Below are 14,605 nucleotides of genomic sequence, written 5' to 3'. Positions count from 1 at the left end.
ATACAGCAATGTGTCACCTCCCCGGTCCCCCAATACCTCTGTATACTGCCCCCCATATACAGCAATGTGTCACCTCCTCCCCCAAATACTCTGTATACTGCCCCCATATACAGCAATGTGTCACCTCCACCCCCAATACTCTGTATACTGCCCCCCATATACAGCAATGTGTCACCTCCTCCCCCAATACTCTGTATACTGCCCCCCCCCATATACAGCAATGTGTCACCTCCTCCCCCAATACTCTGTATACTGCCCCCATATACAGCAATGTGTCACCTCATCCCCCAATACTCTGTATACTTCCCTCCATATACAGCAATGTGTCACCTCCTCCCCCAATACTCTGTATACTGCCCCCATATACAGCAATGTGTCACCTCCACCCCCAATACTCTGTATACTGCCCCCCATACACAGCAATGTGTCACCTCCTTCCCCAATACTCTGTATACTGTCCCCCATATACAGCAATGTGTCACCTCCACCCCCAATACTCTGTATACTGCCCCCCATATACAGCAATGTTGTCACCTCCTCCCCCAATACTCTGTATACTGCCCCCCATATACAGCAATGTGTCACCTCCTCCCCCAATATTCTGTATACTGCCCCCATATACAGCAATGTGTCACCTCCTCCCCCAATACTCTGTATACTGCCCCCCATATACAGCAATGTGTCACCTCCTCCCCCAATACTCTGTATACTGCCCCCATATACAGCAATGTGTCACCTCCTCCCCCAATACTCTGTATACTGCCCCCATATACAGCAATGTGTCACCTCCTCCCCCAATACTCTGTATACTGCCCCCATATACAGCAATGTGTCACCTCCTCCCCAATACTCTGTATACTGCCCCCATATACAGCAATGTGTCACCTCCTCCCCCAATACTCTGTATACTGCCCCCCATATACAGCAATGTGTCACCTCCTCCCCCAATACTCTGTATACTGCCCCCCATATACAGCAATGTGTCACCTCCTCCCCCAATACTCTGTATACTGCCCTCCATATACAGCAATGTGTCACCTCCTCCCCCAATACTCTGTATACTGCCCCCCATATACAGCAATGTGTCACCTCCTCCCCCAATACTCTGTATACTGCCCCCCATATACAGCAATGTGTCACCTCCTCCCCCAATACTCTGTATACTGCCCCCCATATACAGCAATGTGTCACCTCCTCCCCCAATACTCTGTATACTGCCCCCATATACAGCAATGTGTCACCTCCTCCCCCAATACTCTGTATACTGCCCCATATACAGCAATGTGTCACCTCCTCCCCCAATACTCTGTATACTGCCCCCCATATACAGCAATGTGTCACCTCCTCCCCCAATACTCTGTATACTGCCCCCATATACAGCAATGTGTCACCTCATCCCCCAATACTCTGTATACTTCCCCCCATATACAGCAATGTGTCACCTCCTCCCCCAATACTCTGTATACTGCCCCCATATACAGCAATGTGTCACCTCCACCCCCAATACTCTGTATACTGCCCCCCATACACAGCAATGTGTCACCTCCTTCCCCAATACTCTGTATACTGTCCCCATATACAGCAATGTGTCACCTCCTCCCCCAATACTCTGTATACTGCCCCCCATATACAGCAATGTGTCACCTCCACCCCCCAATACTCTGTATACTGCCCCCCATATACAGCAATGTGTCACCTCCTCCCCCAATACTCTGTATACTGCCCCCATATACAGCAATGTGTCACCTCCTCCCCCAATACTCTGTATACTGCCCCCCATATACAGCAATGTGTCACCTCCTCCCCCAATACTCTGTATACTGCCCCCCATACACAGCAATGTGTCACCTCCTCCCCCAATACTCTGTATACTGCCCCCCATATACAGCAATGTGTCACCTCCTCCCCCAATACTCTGTATACTGCCCTCCATATACAGCAATGTGTCACCTCCTCCCCCAATACTCTGTATACTGCCCCCCCCATATACAGCAATGTGTCACCTCCTCCCCCAATACTCTGTATACTGCCCCCATATACAGCAATGTGTCACCTCCACCCCCCAATACTCTGTATACTGCCCCCCATATACAGCAATGTGTCACCTCCTCCCCCAATACTCTGTATACTGCCCCCATATACAGCAATGTGTCACCTCCTCCCCCAATACTCTGTATACTGCCCCATATACAGCAATGTGTCACCTCCTCCCCCAATACTCTGTATACTGCCCCCCATATACAGCAATGTGTCACCTCCTCCCCCAATACTCTGTATACTGCCCCCCATATACAGCAATGTGTCACCTCCTCCCCCAATACTCTGTATACTGCCCCCATATACAGCAATGTGTCACCTCATCCCCCAATACTCTGTATACTGCCCCCCATATACAGCAATGTGTCACCTCCTCCCCCAATACTCTGTATACTGCCCCCCATATACAGCAATGTGTCACCTCCTCCCCCAATACTCTGTATACTGCCCCCCATATACAGCAATGTGTCACCTTCTCCCCCAATACTCTGTATACTGCCCCCCATATACAGCAATGTGTCACCTCCTCCCCCAATACTCTGTATACTGCCCCCATATACAGCAATGTGTCACCTCCACCCCCCAATACTCTGTATACTGCCCCCCATATACAGCAATGTGTCACCTCCTCCCCCCAATACTCTGTATACTGCCCCCCATATACAGCAATGTGTCACCTCCTCCCCCAATACTCTGTATACTGCCCCCCATATACAGCAATGTGTCACCTCCTCCCCCAATACTCTGTATACTGCCCCCCCATATACAGCAATGTGTCACATCCTCCCCCAATACTCTGTATACTGCCCCCATATACAGCAATGTGTCACCTCCTCCCCCAATACTCTGTATACTGCCCCCCATATACAGCAATGTGTCACCTCCTCCCCCAATACTCTGTATACTGCCCCCCATATACACCAATGTGTCACCTCCACCCCCAATACTCTGTATACTGCCCCCATATACAGCAATGTGTCACCTCCTCCCCCAATACTCTGTATACTGCCCCCCATATACAGCAATGTGTCACCTCCCCCCCCAATACTCTGTATACTGCCCCCCCATATACAGCAATGTGTCACCTCCTCCCCCAATACTCTGTATACTGCCCCCCATATACAGCAATGTGTCACCTCCTCCCCCAATACTCTGTATACTGCCCCCCCATATACAGCAATGTGTCACCTCCTCCCCCAATACTCTGTATACTGCCCCCCCCATATACAGCAATGTGTCACCTCCTCCCCCAATACTCTGTATACTGCCCCCCATATACAGCACTGTGTCACCTCCACCCCCAATACTCTGTATACTGCCCCCCATATACAGCAATGTGTCACCTCCTCCCCCCAATACTCTGTATACTGCCCTCATATACAGCAATGTGTCACCTCCTCCCCCAATACTCTGTATACTGCCCCCCATATACAGCAATGTGTCACCTCCTCCCCCAATACTCTGTATACTGCCCCCCATATACAGCAATGTGTCACCTCCTCCCCCAATACTCTGTATACTGCCCCCATATACAGCAATGTGTCACCTTCTCCCCCAATACTCTGTATACTGCCCCCATATACAGCAATGTGTCACCTCCTCCCCCAATACTCTGTATACTGCTCCCATATACAGCAATGTGTCACCTCCTCCCCCAATACTCTGTATACTGCCCCCCATATACAGCAATGTGTCACCTCCTCCCCCAATACTCTGTATACTGCCCCCATATACAGCAATGTGTCACCTTCTCCCCCAATACTCTGTATACTGCCCCCATATACAGCAATGTGTCACCTCCTCCCCCCAATACTCTGTATACTGCCCCCATATACAGCAATGTGTCACCTTCTCCCCCAATACTCTGTATACTGCCCCCATATACAGCAATGAGTCACCTCCACCCCCAATACTCTGTATACTGCCCCCCATATACAGCAATGTGTCACCTCCTCCCCCAATACTCTGTATACTGCCCCCATATACAGCAATGTGTCACCTCCACCCCAAAACTCTGTATACTGCCCCCATATACAGCAATGTGTCACCTCCACCCCCAATACTCTGTATACTGCCCCCCATATACAGCAATGTGTCACCTCCTCCCCAATACTCTGTATACTGCCCTCCATATACAGCAATGTGTCACCTCCACCCCCAATACTCTTTATACTGCCCTCCATATACAGCAATGTGTCACCTCCACCCCCAATACTCTGTATACTGCCCCCCATATACAGCAATGTGTCACCTCCTCCCCCAATACTCTGTATACTGCTCCCATATACAGCAATGTGTCACCTCCTCCCCAATACTCTGTATACTGCCCTCCATATACAGCAATGTGTCACCTCCTCCCCCAATACTCTGTATACTGCCCTCCATATACAGCAATGTGTCACCTCCTCCCCAATACTCTGTATACTGCCCCCATATACAGCAATGTGTCACCTCCACCCCCCAATACTCTGTATACTGCCCCCATATACAGTAATGTGTCACCTCCTCCCCCAATACTCTGTATACTGCCCCCCATATACAGCAATGTGTCACCTCCTCCCCCAATACTCTGTATACTGCCCCCCATATACAGCAATGTGTCACCTCCTCCCCCAATACTCTGTATACTGCCCCCCATATACAGCAATGTGTCACCTCCACCCCAATACTCTGTATACTGCCCCCCATATACAGCAATGTGTCACCTCCACCCCCCAATACTCTGTATACTGCCCCCATATACAGCAATGTGTCACCTCCTCCCCCAATACTCTGTATACTGCCCTCCATATACAGCAATGTGTCACCTCCTCCCCCAATACTCTGTATACTGCCCTCATATACAGCAATGTGTCACCTCCTCCCCAATACTCTGTATACTGCCCCCATATACAGCAATGTGTCACCTCCTCCCCCAATACTCTGTATACTGCCTCCATATACAGCAATGTGTCACCTCCTCCCCCAATACTCTGTATACTGCCCCCCATATACAGCAATGTGTCACCTCCTCCCCCCAATACTCTGTATACTGCCCCCCATATACAGCAATGTGTCACCTCCTCCCCCCAATACTCTGTATACTGCCCCCCATATACAGCAATGTGTCACCTCCTCCCCCAATACTCTGTATACTGCCCTCCATATACAGCAATGTGTCACCTCCTCCCCCAATACTCTGTATACTGCCCCCATATACAGCAATGTGTCACCTCCTCCCCCAATACTCTGTATACTGCCCTCCATATACAGCAATGTGTCACCTCCTCCCCCAATACTCTGTATACTGCCCCCATATACAGCAATGTGTCACCTCCACCCCCAATACTCTGTATACTGCCCCCATATACAGCAATGTGTCACCTCCTCCCCCAATACTCTGTATACTGCCCCCATATACAGCAATGTGTCACCTTCTCCCCCAATACTCTGTATACTGCCCCCCATATACAGCAATGTGTCACCTCCTCCCCCCCAATACTCTGTATACTGCACCCCATATACAGCAATGTGTCACCTCCACCCCCAATACTCTGTATACTGCCCCCATATACAGCAATGTGTCACCTCCTCCCCCCCAATACTCTGTATACTGCCCCCAATATACAGCAATGTGTCACCTCCTCCCCAATACTCTGTAAACTGCCCCCCATATACAGCAATGTGTCACCTCCACCCCCCAATACTCTGTATACTGCCCCCATATACAGCAATGTGTCACCTCCTCCCCCCCAATACTCTGTATACTGCCCCCATATACAGCAATGTGGTCACCTCCACCCCCAATACTCTGTATACTGCCCCCCATATACAGCAATGTGTCACCTCCTCCCCCAATACTCTGTATACTGCCCCCCATATACAGCAATGTGGTCACCTCCACCCCCAATACTCTGTATACTGCCCCCCATATACAGCAATGTGTCACCTCCTCCCCCAATACTCTGTATACTGCCCTCCATATACAGCAATGTGTCACCTCCTCCCCCAATACTCTGTATACTGCTCCCCATATACAGCAATGTGTCACCTCCTCCCCCAATACTCTGTATACTGCCCCCCATATACAGCAATGTGTCACCTCCTCCCCCAATACTCTGTATACTGCCCCCCATATACAGCAATGTGTCACCTCCTCCACCAATACTCTGTATACTGCCCCCATATACAGCAATGTGTCACCTCCACCCCCAATACTCTGTATACTGCCCCCCATATACAGCAATGTGTCACCTCCACCCCCAATACTCTGTATACTGCCCCCATATACAGCAATGTGTCACCTCCTCCCCCAATACTCTGTATACTGCCCCCATATACAGCAATGTGTCACCTCCACCCCCAATACTCTGTATACTGCCCCCATATACAGCAATGTGTCACCTCCTCCCCCAATACTCTGTATACTGCCCCCATATACAGCAATGTGTCACCTCCTCCCCCCAATACTCTGTATACTGCCCCCCATATACAGCAATGTGTCACCTCCACCCCCAATACTCTGTATACTGCCCCCATATACAGCAATGTGGTCACCTCCACCCCCAATACTCTGTATACTGCCCCCCATATACAGCAATGTGTCACCTCCTCCCCCAATACTCTGTATACTGCCCTCCATATACAGCAATGTGTCACCTCCTCCCCCAATACTCTGTATACTGCCCCCCATATACAGCAATGTGTCACCTCCTCCCCCAATACTCTGTATACTGCCCCCATATACAGCAATGTGTCACCTCCTCCCCCAATACTCTGTATACTGCCCCCCATATACAGCAATGTGTCACCTCCTCCCCCAATACTCTGTATACTGCCCCCCATATACAGCAATGTGTCACCTCCACCCCCAATACTCTGTATACTGCCCCCCCCCATATACAGCAATGTGTCACCTCCTCCCCCAATACTCTGTATACTGCCCCCCCCCATATACAGCAATGTGTCACCTCCTCCCCCAATACTCTGTATACTGCCCCCCATATACAGCAATGTGTCACCTCCTCCCCCAATACTCTGTATACTGCCCCCCATATACAGCAATGTGTCACCTCCTCCCCCAATACTCTGTATACTGCCCCCCATATACAGCAATGTGTCACCTCCTCCCCCAATACTCTGTATACTGCCCCCCCATATACAGCAATGTGTCACCTCCTCCCCCAATACTCTGTATACTGCCCCCAATATACAGCAATGTGTCACCTCCTCCCCCAATACTCTGTATACTGCCCCCCCATATACAGCAATGTGTCACCTCCTCCCCCAATACTCTGTATACTGCCCCCAATATACAGCAATGTGTCACCTCCTCCCCCAATACTCTGTATACTGCCCCCCATATACAGCAATGTGTCACCTCCACCCCCAATACTCTGTATACTGCCTCCATATACAGCAATGTGTCACCTCCACCCCCAATACTCTGTATACTGCCCCCCATATACAGCAATGCGTCACCTCCTCCCCCAATACTCTGTATACTGCCCCCAATATACAGCAATGTGTCACCTCCTCCCCCAATACTCTGTATACTGCCCCCCCCATATACAGCAATGTGTCACCTCCTCCCCCAATACTCTGTATACTGCCCCCCATATACAGCAATGTGTCACCTCCTCCCCCAATACTCTGTATACTGCCCCCCATATACAGCAATGTGTCACCTCCTCCCCAATACTCTGTATACTGCCCCCATATACAGCAATGTGTCACCTCCTCCCCCAATACTCTGTATACTGCCCCCATATACAGCAATGTGTCACCTCCTCCCCCAATACTCTGTATACTGCCCCCAATATACAGCAATGTGTCACCTCCTCCCCCAATACTCTGTATACTGCCCCCCCCATATACAGCAATGTGTCACCTCCTCCCCCAATACTCTGTATACTGCCCCCCATATACAGCAATGTGTCACCTCCTCCCCCAATACTCTGTATACTTCCCTCCATATACAGCAATGTGTCACCTCCACCCCCAATACTCTGTATACTGCCCCCCATATACAGCAATGTGTCACCTCCTCCCCCAATACTCTGTATACTGCCCCCCATATACAGCAATGTGTCACCTCCTCCCCCAATACTCTGTATACTGCCCCCATATACAGCAATGTGTCACCTCCTCCCCCAATACTCTGTATACTGCCCCCCATATACAGCAATGTGTCACCTCCACCCCCAATACTCTGTATACTGCCTCCATATACAGCAATGTGTCACCTCCTCCCCCAATACTCTGTATACTGCCCCCATATACATCAATGTGTCACCTCCTCCCCCAATACTCTGTATACTGCCCTCCATATACATCAATGTGTCACCTCCACCCCCAATACTCTGTATACTGCCCCCATATACATCAATGTGTCACCTCCACCCCCAATACTCTGTATACTGCCCCCCATATACAGCAATGTGTCACCTCCACCCCCCCAATACTCTGTATACTGCCCCCAATATACAGCAATGTGTCACCTCCTCCCCCAATACTCTGTATACTGCCCCCAATATACAGCAATGTGTCACCTCCTCCCCCAATACTCTGTATACTGCCCCCCCCATATACAGCAATGTGTCACCTCCTCCCCCAATACTCTGTATACTGCCCCCCATATACAGCAATGTGTCACCTCCTCCTCCAATACTCTGTATACTGCCCCCCATATACAGCAATGTGTCACCTCCACCCCCAATACTCTGTATACTGCCCTCCATATACAGCAATGTGTCACCTCCACCCCCAATACTCTGTATACTGCCCTCCATATACAGCAATGTGTCACCTCCACCCCCAATACTCTGTATACTGCCCCCCATATACAGCAATGTGTCACCTCCACCCCCAATACTCTGTATACTGCCCTCCATATACAGCAATGTGTCACCTCCACCCCCAATACTCTGTATACTGCACCCCATATACAGCAATGTGTCACCTCCACCCCCAATACTCTGTATACTGCCCCCATATACAGCAATGTGTCACCTCCTCCCCCAATACTCTGTATACTGCCCCCCATATACAGCAATGTGTCACCTCCACCCCCAATACTCTGTATACTGCCCCCCATACACAGCAATGTGTCACCTCCTTCCCCAATACTCTGTATACTGCCCCCATATACAGCAATGTGTCACCTCCTCCCCCAATACTCTGTATACTGCCCTCCATATACAGCAATGTGTCACCTCCACCCCCAATACTCTCTATACTGCCCCCCATACACAGCAATGTGTCACCTCCTTCCCCAATACTCTGTATACTGCCCCCCATATACAGCAATGTGTCACCTCCTCCCCAATACTCTGTATACAGCCCCCCATATACAGCAATGTGTCACCTCCTCCCCCAATACTCTGTATACTGCCCCCCATACACAGCAATGTGTTACCTCCTTCCCCAATACTCTGTATACTGCCCCCCCCCCATATACAGCAATGTGTCACCTCCACCCCCAATACTCTGTATACTGCCCCCCATATACAGCAATGTGTCACCTCCTCCCCCAATACTCTGTATACTGCCCCCCCCATATACAGCAATGTATCACCTCCTCCCCCAATACTCTGTATACTGCCCCCATATACAGCAATGTGTCACCTCATCCCCCAATACTCTGTATACTTCCCTCCATATACAGCAATGTGTCACCTCCTCCCCCAATACTCTGTATACTGCCCCCATATACAGCAATGTGTCACCTCCTCCCTCCAATACTCTGTATACTGCCCCCATATACAGCAATGTGTCACCTCATCCCCCAATACTCTGTATACTTCCCTCCATATACAGCAATGTGTCACCTCCACCCCCAATACTCTGTATACTGCCCCCATACACAGCAATGTGTCACCTCCTTCCCCAATACTCTGTATACTGTCCCCATATACAGCAATGTGTCACCTCCACCCCCAATACTCTGTATACTGCCCCCCATATACAGCAATGTGTCACCTCCTCCCCCAATACTCTGTATACTGCCCTCCATATACAGCAATGTGTCACCTCCTCCCCCAATACTCTGTATACTGCCCCCCATATACAGCAATGTGTCACCTCCACCCCCAATACTCTGTATACTGCCCCCCATATACAGCAATGTGTCACCTCCTCCCCCCAATACTCTGTATACTGCCCCCCCATATACAGCAATGTGTCACCTCCACCCCCAATACTCTGTATACTGCCCCCCATATACAGCAATGTGTCACCTCCTCCCCCAATACTCTGTATACTGCCCCCATATACAGCAATGTGTCACCTCCTCCCCCAATACTCTGTATACTGCCCCCATATACAGCAATGTGTCACCTCCACCCCCAATACTCTGTATACTGCCCCCCATATACAGCAATGTGTCACCTCCTCCCCCAATACTCTGTATACTGCCCCCCCCATATACAGCAATGTGTCACCTCCTCCCCCAATACTCTGTATACTGCCCCCCATATACAGCAATGTGTCCCCTCCCCCCCAATACTCTGTATACTGCCCCCATATACAGCAATGTGTCACCTCCTCCCCCAATACTCTGTATACTGCCCCCCCCATATACAGCAATGTGTCACCTCCTCCCCCAATACTCTGTATACTGCCCCCATATACAGCAATGTGTCACCTCCTCCCCCCAATACTCTGTATACTGCCCCCCATATACAGCAATGTGTCACCTCCACCCCCCAATACTCTGTATACTGCCCCCCATATACAGCAATGTGTCACCTCCTCCTCCAATACTCTGTATACTGCCCCCATATACAGCAATGTGTCACCTCATCCCCCAATACTCTGTATACTTCCCTCCATATACAGCAATGTGTCACCTCCTCCCCCAATACTCTGTATACTGCCCCCCATATACAGCAATGTGTCACCTCCTCCCCCAATACTCTGTATACTGCCCCCCATATACAGCAATGTGTCACCTCCTCCCCCAATACTCTGTATACTGCCCCCCATATACAGCAATGTGTCACCTCCTCCCCCAATACTCTGTATACTGCCCCCATATACAGCAATGTGTCACCTCCTCCCCCAATACTCTGTATACTGCCCCCCATATACAGCAATGTGTCACCTCCACCCCCAATACTCTGTATACTGCCCCCATATACAGCAATGTGTCACCTCCTCCCCCAATACTCTGTATACTGCCCCCCCCATATACAGCAATGTGTCACCTCCTCCCCCAATACTCTGTATACTGCCCCCATATACAGCAATGTGTCACCTGTTTGAGGCTGAGAGCAGCTGGAGGCAGCCTGGAGGACATCCTTCACAGCTCCACTTTGAACCCCCTTCCTTTTGTACACAGCCTGTCCCTTTCCCTAAGTATTACTTTAAATTGTCTTTAAAATAGAAGCCATTTTGTCTGAGATATTACCATAGACTTTTGTTCAAAATTGGTCTTCGGAAACATGGCCGCCAAACCCATTGCCTCTGTATAGCATGCTGATGCTATATTTCTGTCGAACCCGGAAATTTCCAACAAAATTGCTCTGCGGCCGAGGACAGATTCTAGAGGCAGGAGAGCATTGGCGCAGGTGTCTCCCAGCGCTGCGCGCTCCCCTGCTGGTCGGATGTATTCAATACACGTAATGTAATGTTTAAAGTTCGGATAAGAGAATGAGTTTATGTTGAATCCATGGTGTTGTAATTATACAGAATGGCCACTAGATGGAGACATTGTACCACTCATTACTACTGCACAGGTTAGGTTTTTTTTTCTTTTTCTTTTTTTTTTTTTCAAACTACAAATCTGCTTTCTGCTGATTATTTATCATGCATTTGTTAATCACTCCAGCCCTGGAATATTTTACCCCCCTTAACCACTTAACCCCCGGAAGATTTTACCCCCTTCCTGACCAGGGGGTATTTTGCGATTCGGCACTGCGTGACTTTAACTGACAATTGCACGGTCGTGCGACGCTGTACCTAAACCTTTTCCTATAAATAGAGATTTTTTTTTGGTGGTATTTGATCACCTCTGCGATTTTTTTTTATTTTTTTTTTTTTGCGCTATGAACAAAAAAAGAGCGACAGATCTGAAAAAAAAATATATATATATATATTTTTATTAATATATGTATGTTAAATATATTATTAATTTGAATTATTTCATCCTTTTAGAATAATTTGAATTTTGCTACATATTTTTGGTAAAAAAAAAAAAATGCAATAAGCGTATTTTGATTGGTTTACGCAGAAGTTTTCGCGTCTACTAACTACGGGAAAGATTTATGTCATTTATATTTATTTATTTTATTTTCTTTTTACTAGTAATGGCGGCAATCTGCGATTTTTAGCAGGACTGCGACATTGCGGCGGATAGATCGGACACCTAACTGACATTTTCTACGCTTTTGGGGGGGAGGGGGGCAGTGACATTACTACAGTAATCAGAGCTTTACTTTACCAAAGCACCCTCCCCATGTTGAGGTCAAGCGGCCTGGTATGGTTCAGGAGGGGGGGGGCACTCGCTCGCTCCCCCCCCCCCTCTTATCCTGGCCAGCCATTCTGCTAGCTCGGATAAGGGTCTGGTACGGATTTTGGGGGGCCCCACGCCGTTTTTTTTTGGTTTTTGTTTTTTCTATTTTGGCATGAGGTTCTGCCTAAAATCTGTACCAGACCTGAAGGGACTGGGGGGGGGGGGGGGGCCCTAAGCTGGTTTCTTTTGGTGGTATTTGATCACCTCTGTGATATTTATTTTTTGCGCTATAAACCAAAAAAAATGCAGACAATTTTTTTTTAAAAAAAAACTATATTTTTCACTTTCTGCTATATAATATGCCCAAGAAGAAAACGTAAAAAATCAAATGTTTTCACCATTTTAGCCCAATTTGTATTCTGCCTATTGAGATTTTTAAGTACCGAAGTTTGGCGTCATTCCGTGGGTGTGCGCATTTTTAAACCGTAACATGTTAGGTATCTATTTACTCGGCGTGACATCATCTTTCACAATATACAAAAAATTGGGCTAACTTTACTTTTTAGTTTTTTTTTTTTAATTCAGTGAAATGTATTTGTGGCAAACATCGCCACTTACAGAGTATTCTGTCAGGAATGATTGTCCAACTGTATTATGTGTGTATTGTATGTGTAAACGTAACCCGTGCAGTACCTGTAGGATTTTGTATTGTGTTAGCTGCTGGCTCATGAATGTGTATTGGAAACCCCTGTTGCCCCTCTGTGGAGACCCCGTATAAGTATCTTGTTTTAAATACAAGTCCTGTGAATTAAAGAGTTAGTTGACCTCCAAGCTAGGTGTCGTCTGGTTATTATAGGGTTGTTTATATTATACGCTACCAGGATTATTGTATGCTATGTCTGACTACCAGTGGAGATATTGTGGATCGTACTGCTACTCCGCTACAATTGGTGGCAAGCGACAGGATCTTTATCCACACAGCAAAGCAGCGGTCGGCAGTATTCATGCGAACAAAGAGAAAAGAAACCATTCAGATGAAACCCGAGTTCGGCAGTACGAAAAACTACACAAAAGGCCGGTGAATGGGAACGGATTAGACACGGCTAAAGCGGCAGACATTGAAAGCATTGCTGGAGGCAAGAGGCAAGATAGCCAGCAACAAGAACAAGGCGACACTGATCGAAGAACTCATGGAAGAAGACAGAACAGCCATGGATGCAAGGCCAGAAACAGACCGAGAATTTGAACTGGAATTTCGCAGCAGGATAGCGTTGTATCCAAGTACCCCATCAATGGAAACCCATGAACGGGTCGCAACAGACGTACATGAATACATCATGGCCATAAGGGGCCCCCAGCCACAACCTCTCCAAGTACACCCAACTCCACTCAGCATGCCGCAAGGTAAACCCAAAATACCGTACCAGGCATTTAAAAACTTCACAGACACGGAGGGAGAAATAGATGGGTTTTTGCAAGACTTCGAGAGGCTGTGCCAGTTACATAACATTGACCCAGAGGATCAGGTACAGATATTGGCTGGGAAATTGTCTGGCCGGGCGGCCGATGCGTATCGGGCAGTCCCTAATGCTGACATCCGGGACTACCAGAAAGTTAAGCAGGCGATTTTAACCAGGTATGCCATCACCTCTGAGGCATACCGACTCCAATTCTGGGATCTTAAAAAGCAGGACCAAGATTACCACACTGAGTTTGCCCATCGTTTGCACAGGGCGGCCACCGGATGGTTAGATGCAGCACAAGCCACTTCACGAGAGGATGTCTTGCAATTATTATTGTTGGAGCAGTTTTTCCGGAGACTACCTCGAGAAATGCAGCTCTGGGTAAGGGACCGTAAACCTTGCACCCATCCAGAGGCTGCTAAATTAGCAGATGAGCACCAAGACACTAGACGGGAACAACGACCACCGCCTAGGGTAGTTGCCCAGCAACCCTATCACCGACCAGCAGTCACCGAACCAGCACACCCACGTTCAGGAGGAGGTAACAGTCAGTACCACAGGTACCAACCACAAGCCCATACCCGGTGCCATATCTGCAACCAAATGGGGCACATACAGAAAGACTGTCCCCAGAATCGACCTCGTCAGCCCTGGCCGAATCAGGGCTACACAC

General features: G+C 48.8%; 1 protein-coding gene across 1 annotated transcript in view; it reads right to left on the bottom strand.

The window, feature by feature from the left end:
• Positions 1–11,361, bottom strand: part of LYRM2 (LYR motif containing 2) — a 36,071-nt gene extending 24,710 nt beyond the window's left edge. Inside the window, exon 1 of the mRNA XM_082256280.1 lies at positions 11,273–11,361. Coding sequence (XP_082112406.1) covers positions 11,273–11,314 — 42 coding nt within the window. The 5' untranslated portion in view covers positions 11,315–11,361. The remainder of the gene's footprint in view (positions 1–11,272) is intronic.
• Between the last annotated feature and the right edge of the window lie 3,244 nt (positions 11,362–14,605).

The sequence above is a fragment of the Pelophylax lessonae genome (assembly GCF_965119305.1).
Source record: "Pelophylax lessonae genome assembly, chromosome: 1".
Taxonomy (NCBI): Eukaryota; Metazoa; Chordata; class Amphibia; order Anura; family Ranidae; genus Pelophylax; species Pelophylax lessonae.
Note: the sequence above shows the minus strand (reverse complement) of the source record. Positions and strands in the feature narration are given on the sequence as shown.